Raw genomic sequence first — 25,373 nt, 5'->3', positions numbered from 1 at the left:
ATGGGTGCAATAGGTTACACTAAATTCTCGTAGACATTCAAAACGTATGCTCCCCCCTCCACCTCCCAAGTGGCAATATGCTGATTTTTCAAAATAAAAGGGTCATGCTCCTGTATATCCTCCCACCCTGCATAGTGATTATATACCAAATTTGGTGAAATCCTTACAGAGAGTTACTACATTAATTTTTGCATTTAGATACATTCATGTGTTTAAACAGAAAAGGGCAAGAAGAGACCAGCTGGAAGTCCGTCCGTACCTGCAGCACGTCTCCAGGCACAGCTGCCAGGTCACCAGGGCAGGGCCTTCACAGGCTGGGCCTGGGCAGGGTGGGCAGAGCAGGGGGCCAGTAACGAGTCCCGGCGGCTCAGGGCCACCACACTCACAAGTTATATATACCCCTATGCCTATGCGGTATCCACTGCTATGGTGATGAGCATCTCTCTAAGTTGCCCCTCTCCTGCGGCGCAGGAAAAAGCCCGCGCTTTTTTAGAGGAGCCCTGCGTCACGTCCAGCCGAGGACCTCAAGCTGTGAAAAACACGGGCCGGTATTTATATTGCATTTCCGGCTTGACAGGTGCCGGAAGACCTCCTGAACCCAGCGTTTGGAAAGGGAACGCCATACCACTGAGCAGCCTCAATCCTGAACCGTGTAACCCTGTCGTGAAGGCTGGACTAATCTAGCCACGCATAGGGGATCGTGCTGTTGGGAATGAAACATTGGAGCCAAGGCTCGAGAAAGGGCGTTTATGTTTACATGATGGACAATGTGGTGCGCGCTACCCTGCTCCCTCGTCAAAATACCTTTACAGATAGTGAAATACGAGAGCAAGGGATTAGTATAAGATGTGTCAGCATCACACTTATTTCTGGGTATTTATTTGGATATCTGGATATTGTTACCCTGGAGTCTCCAAAGGACATGAAATGTTTCCCCGGTGAAGGCGCCCCCCGCCCCCACGGGAGGCCCGCGGGGCCCCTCACGGCATGGCGGCGCGAGGCGGACTACAAGACCCAGCATGCCCCGCGGCAGGACCGCCCCCGCCGCCCCCGCCGCCGCCCCTCGAGGCGCCGCGCACGCCCGCGCTGCCCTGGCGGGAGGCGGCGAGGCGAGGCGGCGGCGACTATGGCCATGGCCATGGCGCATCGCGGCGGCGGCGGCGGCGGCGGCGGCGGCGGCTCGCGCAGCGCCTATTACTTCTTCGTGCGCGACCGGCTGCCCGAGCTGCAGCGGCGCGGCCTGCCGCTGGCCCGCGTGGCCGACGCCATTCCCTACTGCTCGGAGGAGTGGGCGGTGAGGGCGCTCCCGCCGCCCCGAGCCGTTGAGGAGCCTGGGCGAGGCGGGACCCAACGGCCGCGGCTGAGCCGTTGCGGTCTGCCGGGCGGCTGCGGCCAAACGCGGGGAGAGGCCACGGGGTTTGTGGTGGCTAGCCGGCGTCGTGCTAATGCCCGAGGCCCCTCCAGGCGGGTCTGCCCGGTGTCGCTGTACGAGCTGAATGAAGGGCCGTGTGTCAAAATGGTGTTTCTTGAAGAGTGAATCCGCTTACTGCTCAGCTGTCCTGTGTTTAGTGATGCCTTAAGTGTTCAAATTGGTGACCGGAGCTAGCTCAGCTGACTCTGAAGCCGTTCAGAAGTGCTGCCAAAGGCTGCTACTCCTCAGCCGCCGTGACAGTAACATCAGGCTTGCAGGAAATGAGTAGCTGGGGCAGTAGCATCCCTGACTGGCAAGAGCAGTTTCAGAAGACCACCTCCATCTGTGGTGTGATGGTCCTAGTTGGCCCTCGTTTGGAGGCATTTCAGATGGATATACTTCCTAGATCTTTTCAGTGAAAGCTTATAGCTTTGTGGGAGAGAAAGCTACCAAAAATGTTTGATGTGATGTATCAGCTAGTGGCACTTCTTGCCAAGCATTGATAACTTCCTGTGAAAATGCACAATAAATTTCTTACGTAGAATTTGTTGATTTGTGGAATATATTTGTTGTACTAGAAGGAAATAGTAAAAACTTAAACTAACAATTCACTTTCCTTCAAGTTGCTGACTGAGGAAGAAAAGATGAAATACACAGAGATGGCTCGTAAGTGGAAAGAAAATAAATTTCTTCAGAAGCCAGTGAGAGAGGTAAATGCTCAGAAAGGAACAACTTTCAGAGTACCTAAATATGGCAGGAAAATAAGTGGTATTTGAATTTGGTCAGAAATTATGCTATAGAGGAGCACCCTATCTTCTAGCCTGAGAAGGCTAGTTAATGTCTGCTTTTTTTTTTTTTTTTACTTCTAAATAGTCGGGATGCATTGTCCTCACTTTAAATATTCTTTGTTGCTAGTGCGGAACTGTTAAGCCTTTTCAAACAGTGTAAACTCACAGTTTATATGTTCTAATTTATTTTGCAGCTAAACTTAAATTGAGAAGAAATATTTCTTTGCATACTCTGTTACATTTTTGGCTTTTTGCCGGGTCTTATTTACTATGGTCTTTGAGATAAAGCTGATCTGTAGTATCAAAAATGTTAAACTGTTGTTGTTTTGGAACTGAACTCTAAAAAATATGTCTGCTCCTTTAGCTCTCCATGTAGTTACCAAATTTAAAGGGAAAATTGTTCCAGTTTGATTGAAGATGAGAATATTCTATACCATTTTAAACCAATGCGCCTTGTTCTTTTGGACTCTGTTTCACCAAGTAAAATACAGTTCTTTCATCTTCATCAGCTTAGTTTTAAGTTTAACAGTATTTTGCAATGACTCTCTTCTACTGATTTTTTTACTTATAATACTGTAAATTGATGAGACTTCCAGTCACAGTTTCATGTTACTTTTGCTTTGTGGATGTTCTCAGTTGAACTTGTTCTTGCCTGACTTCCTGAAACTGTGCCTTGTAAGCAGCTGATTTGGCATTCTTGAATGGATATATCGTGTAACAGGTCACTGAGATGTTGCAACCTACAAAACAAACAAACAAAAAACAAATTATACCCTACCGTTATTTTACACTGGTTTGACTGTGGAGAGAACAGTAATGCTATGGTGGAGGACAAAATCCCACAATGTGGAAGAAAGTAGATATATTAAAGTGAATGTGGCTGAGGTCAGAAATAATGCTAAACAGATCCCTGCTGTTATTTACTGTTATGAAAAGTTTTTTTTCCCCCTCTCTCAGCATTGCCATGAAGCGCAGTTTGCTTTGGAGTTTGAATTATGTAAGGTGTCAGAAAGCTTATTTTATTCCGGTCTTGGTTGGCAGTGTAAAAACTTGTGTGTCAAAACAAAGAGCCTGATTCAGTAAATAGATAATACTGCACTTTTTTCATAGTTTTTCGTCCCATATTATTGGATGCTAGCTATGAACTGCCAAATTGTTGATGAGGATACATTTTAGGACAGTAAAGGACTTACTTGACACTAGGGAGAGTAGCAGAATGATTCCAGTCTGGAGTAACTAGCTAATCTGAATTAGCTAATCCAGTCAATCTAGATTAGTAGGGAGATGTTAGGGCATTTGGGGGAGGTCTGCATGAATAAGAAGGAGCTCTTTTCTTTAAAACATCATCATTGTACTATTTAGCAAGCAAACAGTATGCAATATATGAACATCGGGTGTCATTAGTAGGCAGCTACATGAGAAGAGAACTAAATAGTAAATGGAGACTGGTATTTCCTTCTGCTACAGGTGGCATTTTAGAAAGTTGTATTCAGGAAGAAGAAGAATTGTCTTACCAAAGTAGAGAACATCCTCTTCATTGCCTGTCAGTGGAAATGGGAGAGTGTATATGTATAAGATAATATATAATCTCAGTTTATTAATCACGCCCCTGTACACTGAGAAACAGTTATTTTTGTAGTGAAAGGTCTTGGTCATCTTTTGGAGATGACCTGAGCTTGCTTACATGGGATTGATTCCTAGTTTTACAGTGAATAGTTAAGAGTGGCTATCATCAGACTTTGTCTAGCAAAGGAGGTCATCCAGAGTTAGCACATCTCGGATGCTATTGACAATATAGGTCTTGAATAACTGAATTCTGTAAGCCTACTAGGCTTCTAGGCAAATGGCCAAAGTCATCCTGTCCTCTTCAAAGCTTATTTTTCATGCATGGATTCGCAATGTTTCGCTTAATGGGCATATGAGGCCCTTTCATTTGCTCTGCACCTGAGCAATCTGATGTCTTTCTTGGGTCTTTATCAGCTTTCATTAATGCCATTCCTAGTCAAAGACAAATAATGCATGTGCCAATCTTTTTCATCAAGTTCATGTAAATATTTTGAAATTCCAGTTTGAAAAGCTCTTAGCATGTGACAAGTGGTTGAACCCAACAAAATCATGATTTTTAATATTTTCATTACATTTCAGAAATTTAGCTGTAGTTCTTCCTAGTTGTACTGAGTTGACCTAGATACTAAGATACCCATTTCTTTTTGTTAGAAAACTTACCTTCCTAGTCTGCAAGTACGCAGACACTTGTTTATAAAGTGCAGACTCGTTCCATGTAACCATAACTAGTAGTAGATGTCATATAATTCTCTTAAAGAAGGAGGTAAAGGGCTTTATTGGGAGTTAGTAGACTATTTTGATTTTTAACTTTCTCATCTTTTCCAGATGCATAATCTGGCTCATCCAGTTCCTGCTTGTCTGACCACAGAGACACCCAGAAGTACTTCTCTTCCAGATGCCTCTGCTATATCTTGGAGGAATGACCAGGGTACAGTAGCCTTGAAGCGGTTGATCCTGGTAGATAAAATCTTGCCCTTTATAGATATCCTCAATGGCATCTGTACAAGGGCTGTTCTTCTGCTCTTACTTCTGTGATTTACAAGGCCTAATCCAAGTTCTGCATAAAAGAATGCTTGTAGCAAGTTTAAAGAGTGAGGAGTTGTTAGATGTCGAACTTCAAACTTTGAGTAGCATAGCTGTTAGACAACACGATGACATGGCCGCTTTGGAGAACGAGAGAGGGATATTTGCTTGGTCAGTGCTTTTTTAACTTACTGCCTAGCTTGCTTATTGAAAGGGCTTTTGAAAACTAATCCTTTCCTATCTGTACTCTCCCTTCAAATGGATGTTTTGACTAGAATTGAGTAATGAACACATCTGTAACTGTTTCCCCAGTGAATGATATTTTATTCCGAAAAATGATAAATGGTAGTGCTTAAAAGCTAAGTCAAGCAGCCAGTTAATACAAGCTATATCTGTGCTGTGCATTTAGTTAAGTCTCAGCTCAGGCCTTTTGCCTGACAAGCCTCTTGAACTATTTTCATGCTCTCATAGTTAAGGAGAGGCAGGAAAGAGTAGCTCCATAAATAGTGTAACAGTTAGCTTCCTCTGTGTCAGAATCTATGCTGCCCCTATCGTGATGCAGATTTGGTCAGGCTGATCATGATGGCTTGAGCTGACGCAACTGATCTTTCAACTGAGCAAGAGGGCTAATGGTAAGGTGAAACTGAGATGCGTTTTATGTTGCTGCTCCTTCATATTTCTCAGCAAAGTTTCTGTATGATTTCCCATGACTATACCCATTTTTCATAAGAAAATTAGTTTGAACTCCTGTAGGACGGGTGTCTCTTCTACGGCCCTGCAGCCTGTAGAGATTTCAAGATTCACGTAAGAGAGCACTACAATTCAAACTTAGGACAACTGGTAATGAATGACATAAAGTTTGGCCTTCAGCATCATTTCTGTGTAGAAATGGATAGCATCTCTACATATATAGTAGAGCAAAATTTTTCTGATGAGGGGCAGAACTTAGGGGTAGGGATTAAATAATTACTTTAAACTTCAGTGAGAACATTATGTGGCATTTGTGAATAGAAGCATTAGATGTATTTTAGAGTCGGTATTTTTCATGGTTTGGACTTCTAATAAATGTAAAAGTTATTTCTTAATGCCTTGGGTTTGCCTTGGGTATTCTTGCTTTCTGATCCCTTAAATTACTGGATGACTTCTCATCTCCTCTTACAGCATAAGATTACCAGCTCATTTTACTTCTGTAAGTTATTGAATTGAGCTTGTGAGGCTGCTTTGTAGTTACTGATGTCTTTTCTAGCCTCACTTTCCTAAGGGACAGAGAATACTATTATAAAAAGGAACAGTAGCTCTTGATGGCTTTCAGGCCTCTTGTGGGTTTTAGTGTTTTTTTTTTTTTTTTTTTTTTGTCTTGGTATCTTCACTCAATACCATCTGGGCTTAGTTAAGTGGAAGAGGCCTCGGCATTGGGATCACCAGTGTGGCCGACCCTTGCACGAGTATTGGCTTCCTTGAGCTCTCACATGTCTTCCTCCATCTGTGAGCTTTACTTGGTCATTGCTCTACTAACTTGAGCAGGTTGAGCGCACTGAAGCTTTCACTGGATGAGATGAGGCAGGGTGGCTAGCTGTAACCTCTAGCGGCTCTTCTGAAAAAAGCTTCTTCTTTCAGCTGTGGTTGCGGACATCATCTACTTCCTGAACATTTACAGCCATGGCGAGCTGCCGTCTCACTGTGAGCAGCGCTTCCTTCCGTGTGAGATTGGTTGTGTCAAGTACTCTCTAAAGGAAGGCATAATGGCTGATTTCCATCACTTCATAGATCCTGGTGAGCTCCAAGGAAGGGAAGAAAAGAAATAGTTCAACTTGCTCTGTGGTGAGAGAAAGACTTTCTAGTGTCACTTACTGCTGCCCAATTCAGACTCCTGGTAGTAAGGCAATTTTGTTTCTTTGACTATAAGTGGTTGGGCTTCTACTTAAAACATCTGAGTAGTGCTTTTTTCTGTGTTTTTTTTTGTTTGTTTGTTTGGTTTTTTTGGAAGAGATGTGCTGAAGTGTCAGAACTGTATGAAGACTTCAAAGAGGGTAGAATAAATCCAGAAAGAAGGACTTTGGCATCAAATATGGAACACAAACATCTAATGTGCGCTTGTCTTGATTGGATATAAACACAAAAGTTATACAATATGCTTTGTTTTTGTAAATTCAAATATAACTGAAAATAACTTTCTCAAAGAGTTGTGGCACTTGTGCAAGGCCATAAGGATAGATAAATCTGCTCCTTTCAGCACATCAGAGTACGGTGTGTAGTGTTCAGAGTTAAGGATCAGTCATTATGTGTTAGGTGATTTGTCTTTTTTCTCCCCCACCCTTGCTCTTCTGCAGAAGTACCACCACGTGGTTTTCGGTACCACTGCCAGGCTGCAAGTGAGTATCAATGGGGGAAAAAGATTAGGATGCAAGAGTGTACAGTTTCTTAGACTGAGCTTAACTCATCTCTTTCCAGATGTTTTGCAAGTCTCTAGTTTCTCCTTCTGGAAACTTCATCTCAAGTTTTGTAGAGAAAGAGGTGACAGAGCAGCTCGTCACAGTCACTTTGAATGTTTCTTAAATCTACAAATGTCAGAGGACGTCTCACAAAATTTTTTGTCAATGACAGAGTTGGTTGTATTCTGCCTTCCTATTTTCATTTGCAAGTAACTGCAGTATTTTCTTCTTAAATGAGACAACTTTATATGGCTTTAGATACTTTCAAGCCCATCTGAACACGGCATCCTGTCTTGCATGTATATCTTCACTATGAAGGTTCTAATACATAATAGAATAACTCAAACACTAGTTTGTATTTAAAAGTTTGAATCTCCTGCAGCATTACAGATAACAACAAAGTTAAAATATTTATACTACTGTTGTGTCTGGCTTGGCCTGCCTTTTTATAGATTCCAGTTCGTTCCTATTAGTAGACTTCCTGCCCTTGTGTACAGAAGGAACTGACTTGGCCCCTGTTTTCCTCTGTCAAATATTTAGATAGTGGCCTTTTAAAAGGAGGGTATGCATGTGTCTGCTCACAGCCTAGTCTTTTGCTGATGGAAGCAAGGTGTTGATAGCTTAGTCACAGATACTGCCCATAGAGAACAAGAGGGGAACTTGTGTGTGTGGTATGTGTGTGCACATATGTGTATATGAGAAGATATAAAGGAGGTAGAATTGTATGTTTTAAGGAAACAGGACTTCTTGTAACTTATTTTTCCCCCCTCTACCTTCATTAGGTGATAACACTCATAAGATCCCTATATCTGGATTTGAGCTGTCACGCGCTCGTTACCCAGTTGTCTTACGTGAACTTCTTGCCTTTGTGCAGCCAGCTGGAGGTGTTTGGCCTCATTTCTACTGCAGGGTATGATCAAGGTCAAAGTAAGGGGCTCTAAATCAAAACCTCAAATTTCCCCTTCATGGGATAACTAAGGAGGGACCACTGTAAAACCTTATGTGTAAATGAGTGGAAAATAGACATCCTTTTCTGAATTGTTATTTTTCATAGTTTCAGTGCAGGAAGGAATGGCCCCATTTAAAAAATTGGGGTATTTAATTTCTTGTTAGCAATTTAGACTTCTTTCAGTAACCAAGGGTGACAGGGAGGCTGAATAAAAAAAGCTTCCTTTTTTTCTTCAGCTAGGAAAAGAAACTAACCTTTTTATATAGCAGAGACTCAATTCTCTGCTTTCTTTCACCTCTGGCTTTAGTCTGTTAATGAACATCATGTTGTGGAGTCTCCATCCTTGGAGATACTCAAAACCGGACTGGACAAGATCCTGGGCAACCTGCTCTAGCTGACCCTGCTTGAGCATGGGGTTTGGACCAGATGATCTCCAGAGGTGCCTTCTAACTCCAACTATTCTTTGATTCTGTAACATATCACCTGGTTTCTGACATTGTTTTGACTTAGGTTGAAGGCTTTTAAGATTGTACTTAAATTGATTGTGTCGAATAATATTCGGGCAATCCTACTTTTCTAAGAGGTCTTTTCACCTTTTTATGGAAAACAGGCTTTGACTTCTTCCTGATGAGAATACCATACATCTTGTTTTTGCTCAAGTTTCACTGAGTTGCCAATGAGCAAAATGAGATATTAGGATTCTGAGGAGTTAAAGATTTTTGACAGCTATGTTATGTTTTGATTCCATTCAAGCTAATGTTTATAGATAGAGGGAAGGGGTGTGAGATCTTGGGCTCCACACATGAATACAGGGCTATGAAGAAATGTGCACGAAAAAAATATCCTCTAGCAGTTAGTGGAGACAGCAGTAATATGAGTTAACCTTTAACCTGTTCCCAGACATTTAGTCCAGAATGTTTCCTAGAGGTTGGTTGGAATAATGCCATGAAATTCGATTCCTCTTCAAAGTAATTTCTGGGAAGAATGGGATTGAGTGTACAGAAACATTAAGTTGGGTTCTAGAGGTGACTTTTTCAGACATAATCAGTAACAGGTCTTGCAGGTGTCAGAGTACATATAAACTTCTTGAATGTGATTGAAACTTTCTTTTTCTGTAGTGTCATGACAGATACCGAATCAACTGGTGCCTCAGACGAATGGCTAGCTTATCAGGTGACAAATCAATCATTTCTGGCATTTGTTTTCCCCAGAAAGAAGAGTTATGAAATTTTGGATAGCTGTATTCATCATAAGGATTTTGAGTCTCAGAGATTTATGCAAGTTTCATAAATGCTGGTACTGGTAGCTAGAACTGCTTTGCGCGCATCGCTCTCCCCTCTTCCCCCCTGCCCAAATCAATGACAGTACACAGCTGCATGGTCAGTCAGCTAATCAGCTGGTGAGTGCATCCATAGTTTAAACAGCATACACTGTTTCTTGCTCAGCCAGTTAAAGGAGCACTGGAGGCAGTGAGATTACTGTGAACGTAGGTTTATGGTAACAGATGGGAAAACAAAAGGCTTCTGAGGAAAGAAGACCCATAGGTAGGATGCAAAATTACTGCAGTGGAGAAAATTATGGGACTATAGGACACACTCTGCTAGGAAGGCAAATATTAGTATTACTGATAGAACAGTTCTTGAGGTTTACAAGAGCTTTGAGGCTCTGGTAAGAGGCTGGGCACTGGCTGTGGAGTGGCTGAGAAATAGGCATTCTGTTCAGCTGACCTTTTAGTTCTTCTCCTGACCTTGACTTCCTCTGAACTGTAGGCATTGAGAGCCATCTGGAGCTTCTTAATGTGGAAGACCTGATAGTAGAACTGTACTGGAAGAAATATCAAAAGGAGCCATCAAAGACTTGGGTGTGTAAAGAACTAGATGTCTTCCTCTGGGATTACTCCAGTAATACCAGGTATGTTGGGTTCTTCTTTGTGGAAATGTGTATTAGCCTGACATCTCTTGGTGCACTACATGCATACAGCTTGTTCCTTGTTAGACAGGATTCCTCAGCAAACCTTCTAAACAGAAATACTTCCTATCACAGCATGAGTACGACTGGAAATGCAAAATATTGTCTTTCCCAAAAAGGAATATGAAGATAGATGACTTTTAGTGCTGAGTCTGGGGCCTAATTTAAAGGAGAAAAAAAGGGAATAAAATATAGGGTGGTATTTAACTGGAAATAATTAGAAGTAAAGAGATTCAGACTCTCTCAGAAATGTAATTTGGATGTGAAGCTGGCTGTTACTGTACATCAAATGCCTCATGCTGCTGCTGTGATGAGGGACTGGGTATTTTTGCCAGTGGTAGCAATTAAATTCTCAAGCATAAGCATTAGACTAGACTTTACCTTTTTTTTTTTTTTTTTTTTTTTTTTTTTTTTCCCCCTTCCTGAATGAATCTTCCTGTTCTTTACAGTAGCTCTGGAACTCTGTTTACTTATATATATATATATATTTTTTCCCCCATATGTCTTGCATGGTAAAGCTTTTTCCACTTATAGTTCCTTATTTGTTTGTACAGTGATGCTTTATATAGCCTGTGGTGTTGCAGGGAAATATTTAGTGTTGATGCAGTTAACTTAAAAATGTTTTAACTTTTCCTCTGCTGTTCTTTTAAGAACCAAAAATTTCATCTTAAAGTTTAAATCCTTTTAAGAAAATGATTGTTCTTGAAATTCTGCTTATACTGTGGATTTTGAGACCACTTGGGATAGTCAGTATTACTTTTTCCTTGTATAATCAGGCAGTTTTCCATTTGCATAAATATCTTCACGCTAGAGGGAGACCTTAATAAGAATGGGAAAATGTGCTTTAAAACACAGAGGAGAATGGTGAGGCTGAGCTGCTTTACATTAGTATGAGACTTAAAATTGTTATCTGTAAATTCCATTTCTCACATAGGAGTGTTTCTTAAACAGAGCTCTCACCTCTATCAGAGTCACCTAGATCTCAGTTATCTGAACACTGTTTCTCTGTGAGATTTTAAAAGCATACTATATGGTCACTGAGACAAGATATCTTTAATGCTCCTATTCTTTCTCAGTAGGACAGCTGTTCGTACTGATTAAAGATGTAGATGCTTCTGTAATAAACCTGAACTTCATTCCATGTAGGTGCAAGTGGCATGAAGAGAATGATATACTTTTCTGTGCTTTGGCATCCTGCAAGAAAATTGCGTGAGTATTGCAAAGGAGCTATTAGCAGTATGATGACTTCTTATTTTTTTTGCGTTTTTGGCTCTGACTTCTTTGAGCTCTGTAGTTCAAAATCTTTGATTTTATTTATTTCTTCTACCTCCAGGACTTTGTTCTCTTTGTAGCTTTAATTTTTGTTCTTTTGGCTTAACAGCATGCTGTAAGCAGCAGCAGCAGCTAATGTAATGTAATGTCTGTGGCAGTAATGTCCGTCTTGGTTTGTAGTCATCCTTCCACTACCTCCAGTCGACCCTGGAGTGTTGAGAGAAATGTTATTTATGCAAGAATTTCACTGTTTTGTTCAGAGGTTTAGTATACCTGTATTTGGTGGCAAAATCTCAGTATATTCCAGTCCATCTCTACTTTGGAAATTTTTATACTGTTTTACATACAGTGTAGATAGATACCTTCTGTAGTCTTTTGGATGGGAGGGAAGGGAAAGTAAGTAGTTTGGAAATGGGGAAATGCCATTTAAGATTTCAGTCAATCATAGCAACACTGTTTGAGAGAAATAATAATGAACAGTCCATCATTCAAAAAATTATGCTATGTTCTGCTATGCCTTGCTGTTGCTTTCCACACCTTTAAGTGGTTGCATTTCGTAGTGTGGGGAAGCAATTGTTTTAGCTTCATATGTAGTTGTAGAGTAGACTGCTGCTTTTGGAAGGGTGCTGTGAAACTGTCTGGTTGTTAGGATAATGTCTTTCTGCCCTCTGTCATCTTCTCTAAGCATCTCAATCTGTGATTTCTTGTTTTTGCCAATTGAAGAACTAAGAATACTCTGCCTCTGTACGTGAGCCATACAGTCCTCTTAACAAAACTTCTTTCTTGCCTCCGTCCCCCCCTCACCCCCACTTTGATCAAGTTATTGTATCAGTAAGTCTTTAGCTAGTGTGTATGGAGTCTCACTGACAGCAGCTCACCTACCTCTTGAAGACTGTGATTCCCATGACAGGACGAATGCCAGGATGGTAGTACTGGATGCTGGACGTTTCCAGGTCAGATTCTTTAAATCAGTATACTGTGTTATTTCTAGCTAACCTAAGCATTCTAAACAGACCAAACTTGCCAATTTCAAGTTAGCCATTTTCTCTTTGGATGTTATTTTTTGAGGTGTGCTAGGTAGACTGATAAAAAATAATCACTACCTGTGTTATTTCTTTTACATTTGCTTCAGGTCTTGATTTTAGGCTCTCCTGTGCCTGTAGAGCCCTGCTCTAGTGCTGCCTCTGAAATAAGCAGTGAGGACTAATTCAAATCTAATGCATTTACAGGAAGTCAGTCAATATTAAATGTGCCGATCTTTGACCATAACTCATAGCTATCATGAGTAGCTGTGGTACATACTTTGCTTTAGGAAACATCTGTTATTTTAAGTGTTTATTTCTTCATACAGAAAATGAAGGCTAGGAGTTCTGGATGTGACAGCCAGGTCATTTCTCCAAGTCAGGATCAAGGATTTGTCCCTTCTGCTTGTGAGTCTGAGACTTTCACATTTGGAAAGGCAAAGAGGGTATTTAAACTTTATCTCATGATTGTATTGCTACTTTTTCAGATTTCCGAGCTCAGATGTTCTCTGTTATTGCCAGAAATTTTGAACAGCTCTGTGTGAGCTGAGCTTATTCCTGTATACAGTTACAAATTTCATTGAATATCCAAAGACTTAAACATACAGAACTATCCTTATCGTCAAAAAAGTCTCTCCAAACTTAGTTTTTCTTACAAATGTTGCTATCTGATTTCTACCTCTTTATTTTTCTGTTACATGGAGAAGTCTTTTTGATATGCTTATATGCACTTTGAGGCAGAGTCATTTTTAAAACAGTTTATTTGCTATTAAATCATTATATGTGCACACTCATTTGGTATTTGCTGCAAGTATTCTGTTATAATTCAGTTTATAAAGTGCTCATTTAAAGTCTTCCTTTTGGAGCTAAAATGTTTTTAAAAGAGGGCATACAACCTCAATTCATCTGGGAAATTCATGGCTAACCTTCCGAGAAGAAGAGAGGTAAGTTAGACAAATAACTGGAAGAATTCTGAGTTTGCAGCTTATTTTCCTGCATTAAAATACACGCCATCTTATATCTGAAACTTGCAACTGTAAGTCGTGAGTTCTTAAATGGACTTGGTGTTTATGGAGGACAGAAACTGCTGCCTCTGTATTAGAGCTATTGAATAGATTCAGCTTCAAAGCATATGAAAGACAATTCCATTAATTTATGCAGGCTTTAAAGGCTGATTTTATTTGCAAAATGTATTTAATTTGATAGGTGGTTCTCCCTGTGGTGTGAAGACTCCTGCTTATGGAACAAGTACCATGCGAGGAAGAGGAATTGCTCAATTGCTGAAAAGTGCATCTCATCTAACCAACTCTCTCAGTAACTGAAAGTCCGCTTTACCTCCAGGACAGCTATATGTTCTGTTTTTTCTTGTCTCTTTAGGATAACCAATAGTTTCTCCAGACTGCATTTTTTCATCTTATGTGCAACCCTCAACAGTTCAAATCCTTGTTAGAATGATAAAACTATTGACTGGATTTAAATAAGAAGAAAATCTTGGTTTCTGTCTACAAGAACGCTTATTTTGAAGGGACCTGGCAATGGCATCCTCTCTTTAAATACCATGCTGGTTCTGTTTCTTAGTGTTTGGAGCAGAAATGTAAGATCAAATAGTCAGTACCATTGTTTAAAGACACAGGGGCCACTAAAGAAGTGGTTTATTTCATATTTAATAATGTCCATCCCCTCTTCTGTAGGTGAAAGATAGAATTTCAGTGCATAACAGTCCCTCTCCAAAAAATCAGTGTGGGGGGAGCGGTGGAGCTTTGAAAGGCTGCAGTAGGGGAATTAGAAATCTAGTAGTCTCAAAGAATTGCTGATGATCTCTCTCTTCTACCTATTAAGAATTTGAGTACTCATTCAGGGCCAAAAACCAGATATTCTATGCAATGTCTTGGCAAAATGTGATGGCAGTTTTATCCATCTGTTAATATTCTTTTGGAGACACAGACTATACATCAGGAACAAGCACAATATGGATATCGTGTTTTTTTTTCTTTGCATCATTTCTGCAATTAAATTATGTCCCTCAAACTTAAACTCTTGAGAGTCTTAAGATGTTTCTGTTTGTTTTTTAAAGGAATTTCAAAATCAAATGGATATAGTAGTCTGCAGGTATAATTTCCACAGGTTTATTACGACTGAGGCAGATACCAGTCATAATTATTTGAGGGAACATAAAAACTGGGAGACTGATGTATTACTGGAAAGTTAGATTTTTCATCTTATGGAGACTAGCATTCCAAAAAGTTTTCTGTTATCTGAGCCTCCTCCTTAAATCCTGTATCTTTAGGTATATGGTTCTAGGAAATAATAGCTTATTTTCTGAGCTGTTCCTACATTTTATTCCAACTGAAGTCTGGTTGTGAGGTACTATTTCCATAGCAACTAACTGTGAGATGAAAATTTATTTTCTTTTAAGAAGTAAAACTACAAATAAGGTAGTTTGTTGTTTTGGATAATAGAAAAAAATAAAAATAAAAGGTCAGCACATGTGTGAATAAACTCAAGCACACTGACCAACATATTAAAAAAGGCCAGTTGCTGATTTGGTTGGAAATCTGTTTCAGTTGCTGTAAGGCCATTTTGAGTTACTTCTTCCAGTTCAGCAGGGTCGCTGAACCATTTTGATGCCTCCTATGTAACAGTTTGCTTATTTGATTGAATTTTCTTGCATGATTCTGTATTTTGTTCCATTGAGGCCATTGTTCTGCCTGGTAGGCTTCACTAGATAAGAGACTATAAGCTTTTGGGACTAAGGTCTCAAATGAAGCATATGGACACATTTTAACAGGGTTAGAGTCACATAGTAGTGGTAAAGGCTTCTCTGAAAGTGGAAGAGGGTTGCTCTAGTTCTAAGTTTCTTAACTGACAACATTTCAACATCTGCAGAGCTGTAATCATTAAATTATTTTCAGTGTTGTAATAAATGTTTCATGTTTCAGTTCTTATGTAGAAGAAAATACATTATTCCTGAAGTATTTATTTGGTGTCAGAGTAAGTACACAAACTTAAGAACATTTATTACTATGCTTAATTCATTGTATGACTTCAAGATTGTGATAAAAAGTGTGACTAAAAATGGATAAATAGAGTTAAGGTTCCAGGGCATATCTGTACCTTGTCACCTGTACTTTAAAATAGTATGTATGTTTTATAAGACCTTGTTATATGCTGCAGATAGTAGGCTGTAAGTAGGGCAGCAACCGTATTACTGTAATAGCCAACATCCTGAGGTGTTATTGTAATGAAAACTGAAATTTATATAATGAGAACACTAACTAGTAGTGTGTACACTAACTAGTTGTAGCCCATTTAATACTATTATACTATATGCATTAAAGGGAACCCTACCAGCTATTGGAGGATGATAGGAAGTGATCTCGTTTTGGACCTTTGCTTTCCTTGCCATTGTGCAGTTTGCAACTTCAACTTTAATTTCTTGAAAAGGAAAGTGTTTAGTAAACATGGTACAGTAATACTTCTCTCCTTTAACGGAAAAATAAAAAAGAAGGAAAGAGGTTCCTTTCAGTCTTAGCATACTTCTTTAAGTGCAAGGAGTACTACTTGTAAGGCACAGACTGTAGGTCAAAATCAGAACAAAGTAACAGATCCATGTGAATTCTCTCCACTTGCATGATAAAATTCTTGAAGGGAAATAAACCAGGCAGATGCAAATTAGTTCTTGAGCAGAGTTTGAGTGTTGCAGCCTGGGAGCTTTAAGCATGTACTTTCCACCTGGTAAAAGTAATAGTAATTTAATACTCTCTGCATATGGGTGTATAGCTATAATACAAATTGAACTATCTACAGAAGAGGTTTTTGTAAACAAGGCATTTAACTGATTCAGTCAGATCTGACTCACTGCCCTCGTATTAGTGTGGGTTGCACAGTCCAGTGACATTAATGGGTAAAAGTCATCCTGGTTTTGCACACACATTACAAAGTTACAAGTTTGTTCTTGTACAAGCAACCAGACAGACCATTGAATTGTGTGTTACTACTTTCTAGGATGGATGTTTTGGCTAAGCAAACAGTTTTCTAAGGGTTGTGAAAATACAATGCAATGTGATGACAGAACTTTGCTAATCTAGTCTATGACATTAGTATGATTAGCTTGTAATCATGTGCTTCATCTTTTGGATTCTATTCAAAGAGTATATAACTGATATTGGTGGTGGTGGGGAACTTGTTCATGTGCAGTAAGCAGAAGTTACTGCTCGTATGTAGGAGAAACTATTAATCTGGTTATTATTCAGATGCATTTCTGACTTACCCACGTACTCCTTCCAATAAACTTTAGAAACCAGGTATGCAGAAGTTGTTCCTATTGGCCACTTTCTCTCCTCCAGCTAAGAAAACTTATCCATAACTTGCATTCTGACTTAACAGAAGTGTTCTCTTATATATTCTTAATATAATACAGTACTATCTGGTTTTGATCTCAGTTTGATTTGAAACTTTTGTTTTGGAACACTCAAAAGATAGTGAGACTATCTTAGTGGAACTACTTGCAGAAAGCTTTGGAATTTGGAAGTGTGTAAAGCTTCTGTAAATGTCCACCTGTCTAAGAAAATAGGGGGGTTATGCTTTAAGTTGAAGGGTGCTGCTATGCTTATGATCTCATGCACAGATGCCATTACATGGCTAGGCATGTGTAGCACAAGTAGTTTAGAAACGAAGACTGACAAGGATCGATACAGTATTGAAAATCACGAAATCTGATGGTACAGGCAACAAGAAACAAATTATGATAGTGCAAACTTCTTCTACTAATAGAGCTTGATCTTATCTAAAAAGCATTTGCTCTAGGAGTGAAACGTCACTGTAGGTGGCCACTTATTAGCATACTTCTCAGATAACAAATACTAAAGGTGGCAGTTGTGTGTGAATAGTGATTATGTCAAGACTATAAACTTGATCTACATGAAGTACATAGACATCCAACTAGTAGTTACTGAGGTTGCTTAGTGAAAATCATTGGGGATCCTCCTCTGTACATGCTTTCACTGCAGGCACATGCTATCAAAATTATTTTGCATAGGAGTATCTATGGAGGCTTCATTTGCATCTTAGGGTAAGATGGCCTCTCAAAAGCACTTCTCTAAGGAAAATTCAGTGTGTCCTACAGTTTCCGCAGAATATATGAGGTTGGAAGGGAGCTCTGGAGATTACCTACTCCAGTCCTTCTCAAAGCTAGGTGAGCTAGAGCAGGTTGCTCAGAATACTGCCTTGTTGGATTTTGAGTATTTCCAAAGATGGAAACTCCACGACATCTCTAGGCCACCTGTTCCAGTGCTCAGTCATCCTCATAGGAAAAGTTTTTTCTTATGTTTGTATAGATTTTCTTGCATTTTAATTTGTGTCCATTGCCTCTCGTCTGTTCACTGTATACCACAGAGAAGAGTCCGGCTCCATCTTCTTTACAGCTTCCTGTCAGGTATTTATACATACTGATAAGATCCCTCTGAGACTTCTCTTCTCCAGGCTAAACAATCTCAGCACTTTCAGCCTCTCATATATCATCTGCTCCAGTCCCTTAATCCTCTTAGTGGCCCTTTGCTGGACTTGCCCCAGAACGTCCATGTCTCTCTCAAACTGTGGAGCTCAGAGCTGGGCCCAGCAATCTGGGTGTGGCCTTATCAGGGCTGAGTGAGGGGCAGGATCACCTCCCTCAACCTGCTGGCAATGCTTCTCCTAATGCACCCCAGGATGCTGCTGGCTCATTGTCAACTTGCTGTCCGGCAGGACTCCCAGGTCCTTCTCCACAGAGCTATTTTCCAGCAGGTCAGTGCCCAGCCTCTACTGGTGCATGCACCAGTTATTCCTCCCAGGTGCAGGACCCTGCACTTGCCTTTGTTGAACTTCATGAGGTTCCTCTGCCCATTTCTCCAGCCTATTGGGGTCCCTCTGAATGGCGGCACAGTCCTCTGATGTATCAGCCACTCCTCCTGGTTTTGTATCATCAATAAACTTGCTGAGGATGCACTCTATCCCATTGTCCTGGTCATTAATGAAGATGTACAATATTGGACCCAGCATCTACCCCTGGCGTATGCTGCTGGTGCCTCACCTCCAGCTGGACTCTGTGCTGCTGATCACAACCTTCTGAGCTCTGCCATTCAGCCAGTTTTCAGTCCACCTCACTGTCTTCTCATCTAGCCCATACTTCATTGGTTTGCATATGAGGATGCTATGGGAGATAGTGTCGATAGCCTTACTGAAATCAAGGTAGACAACATCCTCTGCTCTCCCCTCGTCCACCAAGGCAGCTGTCTCATTGTAGAAGACTACTTGTTTAGACATGATTTCCCATTCATAAATCCATGCTGACTGCTCCCAGTCATCATCTTGTTGTTCATATGTTTGGAAATGGTTTCCAGGATTAGTTGCTCCATCACCTTCCCAGGGATTTATTTGAGGCTGATAGGCCTGCAGTTCCCTGGCTTCTCCTTCTGGAAGACAGGAGTGACATTTGCTTTCATCCAGTCCTCTGGAGCCTCCCCAGTTACAGTGACCTTTCAAAGATAATTGAGAGTGGCCTAACAATGACATCAGCCAGCTCCCTCAGCACTTATGGGTGCATCCCATCAGATCCCATAGACTTGCATATGTCCAGTCTGCTTATATGTTCCCTAATGTCCTCTTCCACAAGCAAGTCTTCCTTGGTCTAAACTTTCCTGCAAGTTTCAGGGACCTGGGATTCCTGAAGGCTGCCTTACCAGTAAAGACTAAGGCAAAAAAGCATTCAATACCTCAGCCTTCTCCTTGTGTTTTATGTCCAGGTTTCCATTCTCACTCAGTAGTGGGCCCATACTTTCCCTCATCTTTCTTTTGATTGCTGATGTACCTGAAGAAACCTTTTTTGTCCTTGCCAAATTCAGCTCCCGGTGGGCTTGGCCTTTCCTAATCCCATCTCTGCATGCTTGGACAAAGTCTCTATATTCCTCCTAGGTCACTTGTCCCTTCTTCTATCTCCTGTACGCTTCCTTTCTGTGTCTGAGTTTTGTCAGGAGCTTGGTGCTCATTCATGCCACCTTTATCTGTTTTCTTGCTTGTCAGGATGCACCATTCTTGAGCTTGGAGAGGATGATCCTTGACAATCAACTGGCTCTCCTGGACCTCTCTTGCCAGGGCAGTCTCCCATGGGCCCCTTCCAAGCATATCCCTGAACAGGTCAAAGTCTGCACTCCTCTAGTCCAGGGTTGTGATCCTACTTTTTGCTTTTTTTCCATTCTCTTAGAATCTTGAATTCAACCATCTCATAGTTATTGCATCCAAGGTTGCCTTCACATCCCTAACCAATTCTTCCTTGTTTGTAAGTGTGAGGTCCAGCAGAGCATCTCACCTTGTCAGCTTCTCAATGACTTGTTTCAGGAACTTTTCATCAGTGCACTCCAGAAACCTCCTGGATTGCTTGTGCCCTGCTGTGTTGTCCCTCCGGCAGTTAATTGGGGCGGTTGAACTCCCCCACGAGGACCAGGGCCTGTGAACATGAGGCGGCTTCTAGTTGTCTGAAGAAGGCCTCATCTGGTTCTTCCTGACCAGGCAGTCTGAAGTAGACACCTACCACAGTGTCTCCCATGTTGGTCTGCCTTCTAATCCTAACCCTTAAACTCTCTACTGGCTCATCATCCATCCCAAGACAGAGCTTTGTGCTCTCCCCCATTGCTCCTCCCACTGCTCTCCCCCATTAAGGTCAACTCCTTCTCACCTTCCAAGTGTGAGAAAACAAGCTGGGCAAGATGATGCGTGGGAAAGGAAACCTAATGTTGTCTCTACTCTTGCAGCTTGTAGGTTCAAGACTTGTGCCATTTTCAGGATCTATATTATACCTGGTTATGCTATCAAAGGGAGAGTCTGCAATGTCTAAAGTATGATTAATCAGTGCATTACATCTTTAGCAATATGTCAGTTTTCAAAATCTTAAAGGTAGGAGGAGGACAGGAACTTGTTGGGGGGGGGTTGGGTGGAGAGGCATGTCAAATACTAATTACGGGATTTTGCTGCTAGGACAGATGTCAAACTGGAGTAGGCAGTAGTATAATTCTTGTTCAAATGGCACAGTTGATACTCATTCCATTGGGCACATTCCTTGTCTGCCACCTACAGTGAGGTCCATACTGAATCATACCCAAATGAAAGCTTACTTCTATTTCAGGGACTCTGGGTCTTAAGCCGTCACAGGCAGATGGAGTTCTGCTGAAGGTCATTCTTCTGAATAAAAATTTTTGTTATGTGAATGAATACACCGTATTCAAGGAAGACCTGTCTGATTTTCCTTGCAAAATGGCTGTAATTCTCTGTTCCCGTTACCTTTAAAAAATCCTCATAATTCTTGTAGAGGGAATGTGTTTTTGACCTGCTAGTTAACTAAAGAAGGGCTAATCCTTTCCCCTATCAAAAATTACAAACTTTCCCAAAAAGTTAAGTGGCTCAAGTATGTGTGTGAAATGAAGTTCTTAATTTCTGATTGATAGAGATATATGCAGCTGACTGTGAAGGCTTTAACAACATCTTCCTGTGTGGCAAAGTATACTGTAGTGGGGTAGGGGAATAACAAGTTCATTATCTAGTTTCTGCCCTCTTGGTATCTTCTACAGGATTATCAGACCCTTACCTCCACCCTGGAATGAACTGCCAATTAATTTTTGTTGCAGTGAGTCAGTAAAATGAAAAAATTGTCAAATGCTATTATTAGTCTAACCCCATATTATCTTTGTTCCCTCACTTTTTCTTGGTTCTGTCTTAGAAGCTCCCACAAGCTTCTGTAATTACCATTTTCAAATAATCTGCCACACACACACACACTAAGCAGGTGACAGGCAGGAGGGAGAAGTTCCAAATTCCCTTATGTAGGGCTTTATTCTATTTATTATTTATTTTTTTCTATTTTATTTATGAGCAAACTATCAAGATTATTACTAGTCCCAGTGCACCCAGAATTAATCTTGATAGTTTGCTCATCATACTGTGAATTTCTTTAGATAGAAGACTGTATCAGTGTCTTTCCTGAAACAGATGATACAAATAAATAGAGAAGTAGTGCTGTTACTCTAGCAACAAGAATTTTGAAATAATTAACTCTTGTGTATCTGATCCGTTCTGCATTGTGCTCCACCATGAATCTTGGATAAGCAGTGGCAGCCTTGGCTTTAGTAAATGTGAAATGCTGGAGCTGAAGATCCTGAGGAGAGTGAGGAAGACAGTGAGAGCAGACCTTGGATTATGCAGGAAATTGGTTGATGGGATCGCATGGGAGGCAGCTCTGAAGGATAAAGGAGCTCAGGAAAGCTGGCAGGCCATTAAGGACCACTTATTCCAAATCCAAGAAGAGTCCAAGAGTACAGGTAGAGGTATCAGGGGACTGTCTTGGCTTTGCAGGGAACTTATCACTGTACTGTAAGGCAAAACACAGGAAGTAGGAGCAAGCATGGACTGCATAGGGGGAATGCAGAAGTGTTGGGATAGTGTTTGGAAAGCCAAAGCTCACCTAGGATTGATGCAAGGGATGTCAGGGTCGCTGAGAAGAGCTTCTACGGCTATATTAGTAGTAAAAGACTGAACAAGGAAAAAATGCTGCCATTACTGAATGGGGTGGGTGATTTAGTAACAGTGGACACAGATAAGGCTGAGGTGCTCAGTGTTTTCTTTGTCTTGTTCTTCACTAGCAAGTCTCCCAGACCTCTGTGCTTAAAGGGAGGGTTCAGGGATGAGAACGATAGTGGAGAACCAGCAGGAGGTGAGGATCAAGTCGGGGATTAGTTGGGAGAACTTGATCCATACAAGTCCATAGTACCAGATGGGCTGCATCTGGGGGTGCTGAGAAAACTGGCTGATGTCTTTGCAAGGGTGTTCTTTCTCATCTTTGAAATGTTATGGAAAGCAGGGAAAGTCCATGATGATGGGAGAAAGGCAAATAGTGCACCTCTCTTTCAAAAAGACCAAAAGGATGATCTAGGAAACTGTAGACCCGTCAGCTCCACTTCAGTCTTTAGGGGAATCTGGGAGTGAGTCCTCATAGAACAGGTTTTTGGGTATGTGAAGGCAAAAGGTGACTGGGAACAGTCAGGATGAATTTGCCAAGGGTAAATTGGGCCTGACCAGCCTGAGAGTGATAAATCTGTGGACAGAGAGAGTAGGTGGTGTTTACCTTGATTTTTAGCAAGGCTTTCAATACAGTCTCTTACAGTGTTCTTGTATCCAAATTGGGGCATTACAGTCTAGATGGGTTGACAGCTGGATAGACAAAAAGCTGGTTGGGTGGTCGGTCTCCAGAGATGGTGATTACTAGAAGGTACTCGACCTGGAGACCAGTGACAAGTGGGGTCCTGCAGGAGTCTATTCTGTGTCCTGTTTAATATCTTTACCAGTGACCTGGAGGAAGTGTTGGAGTGCACTCTTACCCAGTTTGCAGAAGACACCGCACTGGGGAGACCAGCTGATACACTTGAGGGCAGAGCTGGCATACAGAGGGACCTAAGCAGGATGGAGGAATGGGCAAACAGGAATCTTAGGAAATTTAGCGAAGTCCTGCACTTGGGGAGGAAAAACCCTCTGCAACAGTACAGGCTGGGGACTGGCTGAAGACCAGCTCTGCTGAGAAGAAGGTACAAAGCTAGGATGGGAACCAGCAAAAAAAAAATATTGTGTGTTTGGAAGACAAAATGGAAGTAGGAACAAGGATGTTGATGAGAATATTTGTCTGGCAGGGTGTATCAGAAGAGTGGGAATCTTGACTCCTTGTCATTTGCATGTTTCTGCTGCATTGTGGTGATCTGTGACTCCAGTCAGGTCATTTAACATCTGTCCCATGACTGTCACCCATAAATGATAGCAAATTTGTTTGTTTGTTTGCCACATTCAGAAGACCTTTGACTTCCTAGGATGAAAGGTGCCTAAATAGGGATAAATCTTAAAAGCTTAGTGACTGATACTACAAGTAATGAACATTTTTCCTAGTAAACCATATAGTATATTGCCTTCAAAGTGTAATAAGCAAGTAAAAATTCATAAGTGAATGAAAAAAAATTGAGCAGTGAAGGAGCAGTTCTCTTAAGCAATAGCAGTTTACTGAAAAGACATTCTTCCCCTTTAAACACAAGAGAGAAATGTGGTAAAGTCCTGTCTTGTAAAATCGTTTTGGGCAGTGCAAGGGGATCTGATTTCCAAATCACATTCCAGTTTTTCTGTCCTACCTAATTTTCTCTGGGTTGATAGACTGATACAGGGGACTTTGCTTCCCTTGTACACTTCATTATATGTGAAATGGCCACTGAGGTATGGTCAGAAGGAGGAATGTAATGTTTAAAAATCCTGTTAGTATGCTTGGCAAAAGAAGTCTTACTATGTAATAAAGCATCAAAGTCTTGCTGTGGCTGTTCTTCCTACTTAGGGTAACAGATCTCAGCAGTCCAGTAGATGGGAAAATGGCTTGGCGTCAGCTTGAATTGTTGTCTTCTGGTTCTTCCTGTTCATGCACAGATAAAGCATATATGTGCATATTCTTCCATGTGAAAGTTGAACATAACTAAACAGTAATTTACTAAAGGCTGTGTAGAGCATCAGGTAGAAAAATAGGCTCTTTGGCCTGGTCAGTCTTTTTTGTCTACTTTTTGTCTACTAGTTAGATATAAAGACTTCTGTCTTGGGAATTAATTAAACATTGATAGTTTTCTTATCCTTTTCCTCCCTCCTCCTCCCAAATGTGTTAGTGCTTCTTTAGTTTTGTTTAAAATTCTGGTTATACTTGAGGCTCTTGGAGGTATCCCTGCTTAGGTGATCGAAAGACTTAGAAGTTATTAACAGTAGGAGTGTTCAGTCACAGAAAAACCTTGCAGAAAGCTAGGAATTTGAATGTGTGTATTTCTGGCTGACTGAATTTAACAAATTGGTTGAACAAAACACATGTAGTATTCTGGTAAATACACAGCTTCCAAAATGTTAGCCTTACACATTTTTGTTATGAGACACAATGAAATATCTTGGCCCTTTATGTACCATCCCTTAGTTTATTTCCCAGTGTAGAACTGAGATTAGTGTAGCGGAGTCTAAACAGTTCTCCTTTGATAACAGTGATGTTTGACTCTCATGTTTTTCTTCTGCTGGTTTTTATAGAACATGCTTATAGCGCATTGAATTAATGTTGTTGGCTCTTTTTATAATCTCTTCTTGAGAGCTGTATTTTGTGGTTGCTCTGCCCAAATAACTCAATGCAGATTAACACATTTTTCTTTTATGTTTAAAATGACCGATGTGCAAATGTCACATGCACAGTTACTTGAAGACTTAAGCTGACAAGTAGCAATTAAGATCCACAAATCCTAAGAGTGAAAAGTGTAGGATAGGCAACACAGTGTTAAAATGTTTTAGAGGCTAGACCCAGTTTCTGGCCACAAATGCTATTGATAATTGTCATGTCCTTTTGCTGGTCTTTCCAGCTAAGATCCTTCATGAGAATCTATGCTACTATCCCTCAGTAGAAAAGCCCTCTTCAACCCAAGGATATAGATGTTTGTGAGGGAACATGGAATGCTGACTAATGTCTGTAACATTTATAAAAGAAATAGCTTTTGTTTCGCAGTGAAAACCTGTTAGAATGCTCATTAGATGATTCATACCCTACTTTCTTGTTGCAAATGAAAATAAAGTACATATCAATGTGTTTTATTTATTCCTCTATTTCTAAGATATGTACTTCCTGCTTTTATCTGCCTTCTGCTTCTGTGTGCAAAAAAAATTTTTTTTAATCCATCTATGCAATGAAGGCTGTCATGTATGTAAACTAAGTGTAGGAAGAGGTCCTCAGAATGTCTCGTTGAGTTGCACTTCAAGTTCTTCATTGCCAGAGAGGTTTGGTTTTGTATGTACTTTGGAAAAAACTATGATAGTTGGTCTTTGCAGGTGTTATTAGTACCCATGAATAATTATATTTAAAACATCACATAA

At 40.7% G+C, this 25,373-nt stretch overlaps 1 protein-coding gene across 6 annotated transcripts; it reads left to right on the top strand.

Annotated features, from left to right (window-relative positions):
* The first annotated feature begins 1,071 nt into the window (after positions 1 to 1,071).
* Positions 1,072 to 21,559, top strand: MAEL (maelstrom spermatogenic transposon silencer). Of its 6 annotated transcripts, none has more exons than XM_026093320.2 (13): positions 1,072 to 1,294; positions 2,035 to 2,121; positions 4,591 to 4,693; positions 6,406 to 6,561; positions 7,119 to 7,160; positions 7,240 to 7,302; positions 8,003 to 8,130; positions 9,288 to 9,342; positions 9,939 to 10,080; positions 11,284 to 11,346; positions 12,230 to 12,362; positions 12,761 to 12,839; positions 13,638 to 21,559. In XM_026093320.2, the coding sequence occupies exons 1-13, from the start codon at positions 1,127 to 1,129 to the stop codon at positions 13,751 to 13,753; spliced, it is 1,335 nt and encodes a 444-aa protein (XP_025949105.2). In that variant the 5' UTR covers positions 1,072 to 1,126; the 3' UTR covers positions 13,754 to 21,559. The 6 variants fall into 6 exon arrangements, with proteins under 6 accessions (XP_025949105.2, XP_025949107.2, XP_025949108.2 ...); XM_026093322.2 differs by having other exon boundaries at positions 12,761 to 12,877; XM_026093323.2 differs by lacking the exon at positions 7,240 to 7,302.
* The last annotated feature ends 3,814 nt before the right edge of the window (positions 21,560 to 25,373 follow it).

This window comes from Dromaius novaehollandiae, chromosome 1 (assembly GCF_036370855.1).
Source record: "Dromaius novaehollandiae isolate bDroNov1 chromosome 1, bDroNov1.hap1, whole genome shotgun sequence".
Classification (NCBI taxonomy): Eukaryota; Metazoa; Chordata; class Aves; order Casuariiformes; family Dromaiidae; genus Dromaius; species Dromaius novaehollandiae.
This window is presented reverse-complemented; position numbering and strand designations above follow the sequence as displayed.

Bases quoted from the DNA above. Each gene is read 5' to 3' on its own strand.
- MAEL (XM_026093319.2), top strand. From the start codon at position 1,127: ATGGCCATGGCCATGGCGCATCGCGGCGGCGGCGGCGGCGGCGGCGGC. The intron at 7,161-7,239 runs GTGAGTATCAAT...ATCTCTTTCCAG, and splicing joins GTACCACTGCCAGGCTGCAA to ATGTTTTGCAAGTCTCTAGT. The intron at 11,347-12,229 runs GTGAGTATTGCA...ACTTTGATCAAG, and splicing joins GCATCCTGCAAGAAAATTGC to TTATTGTATCAGTAAGTCTT.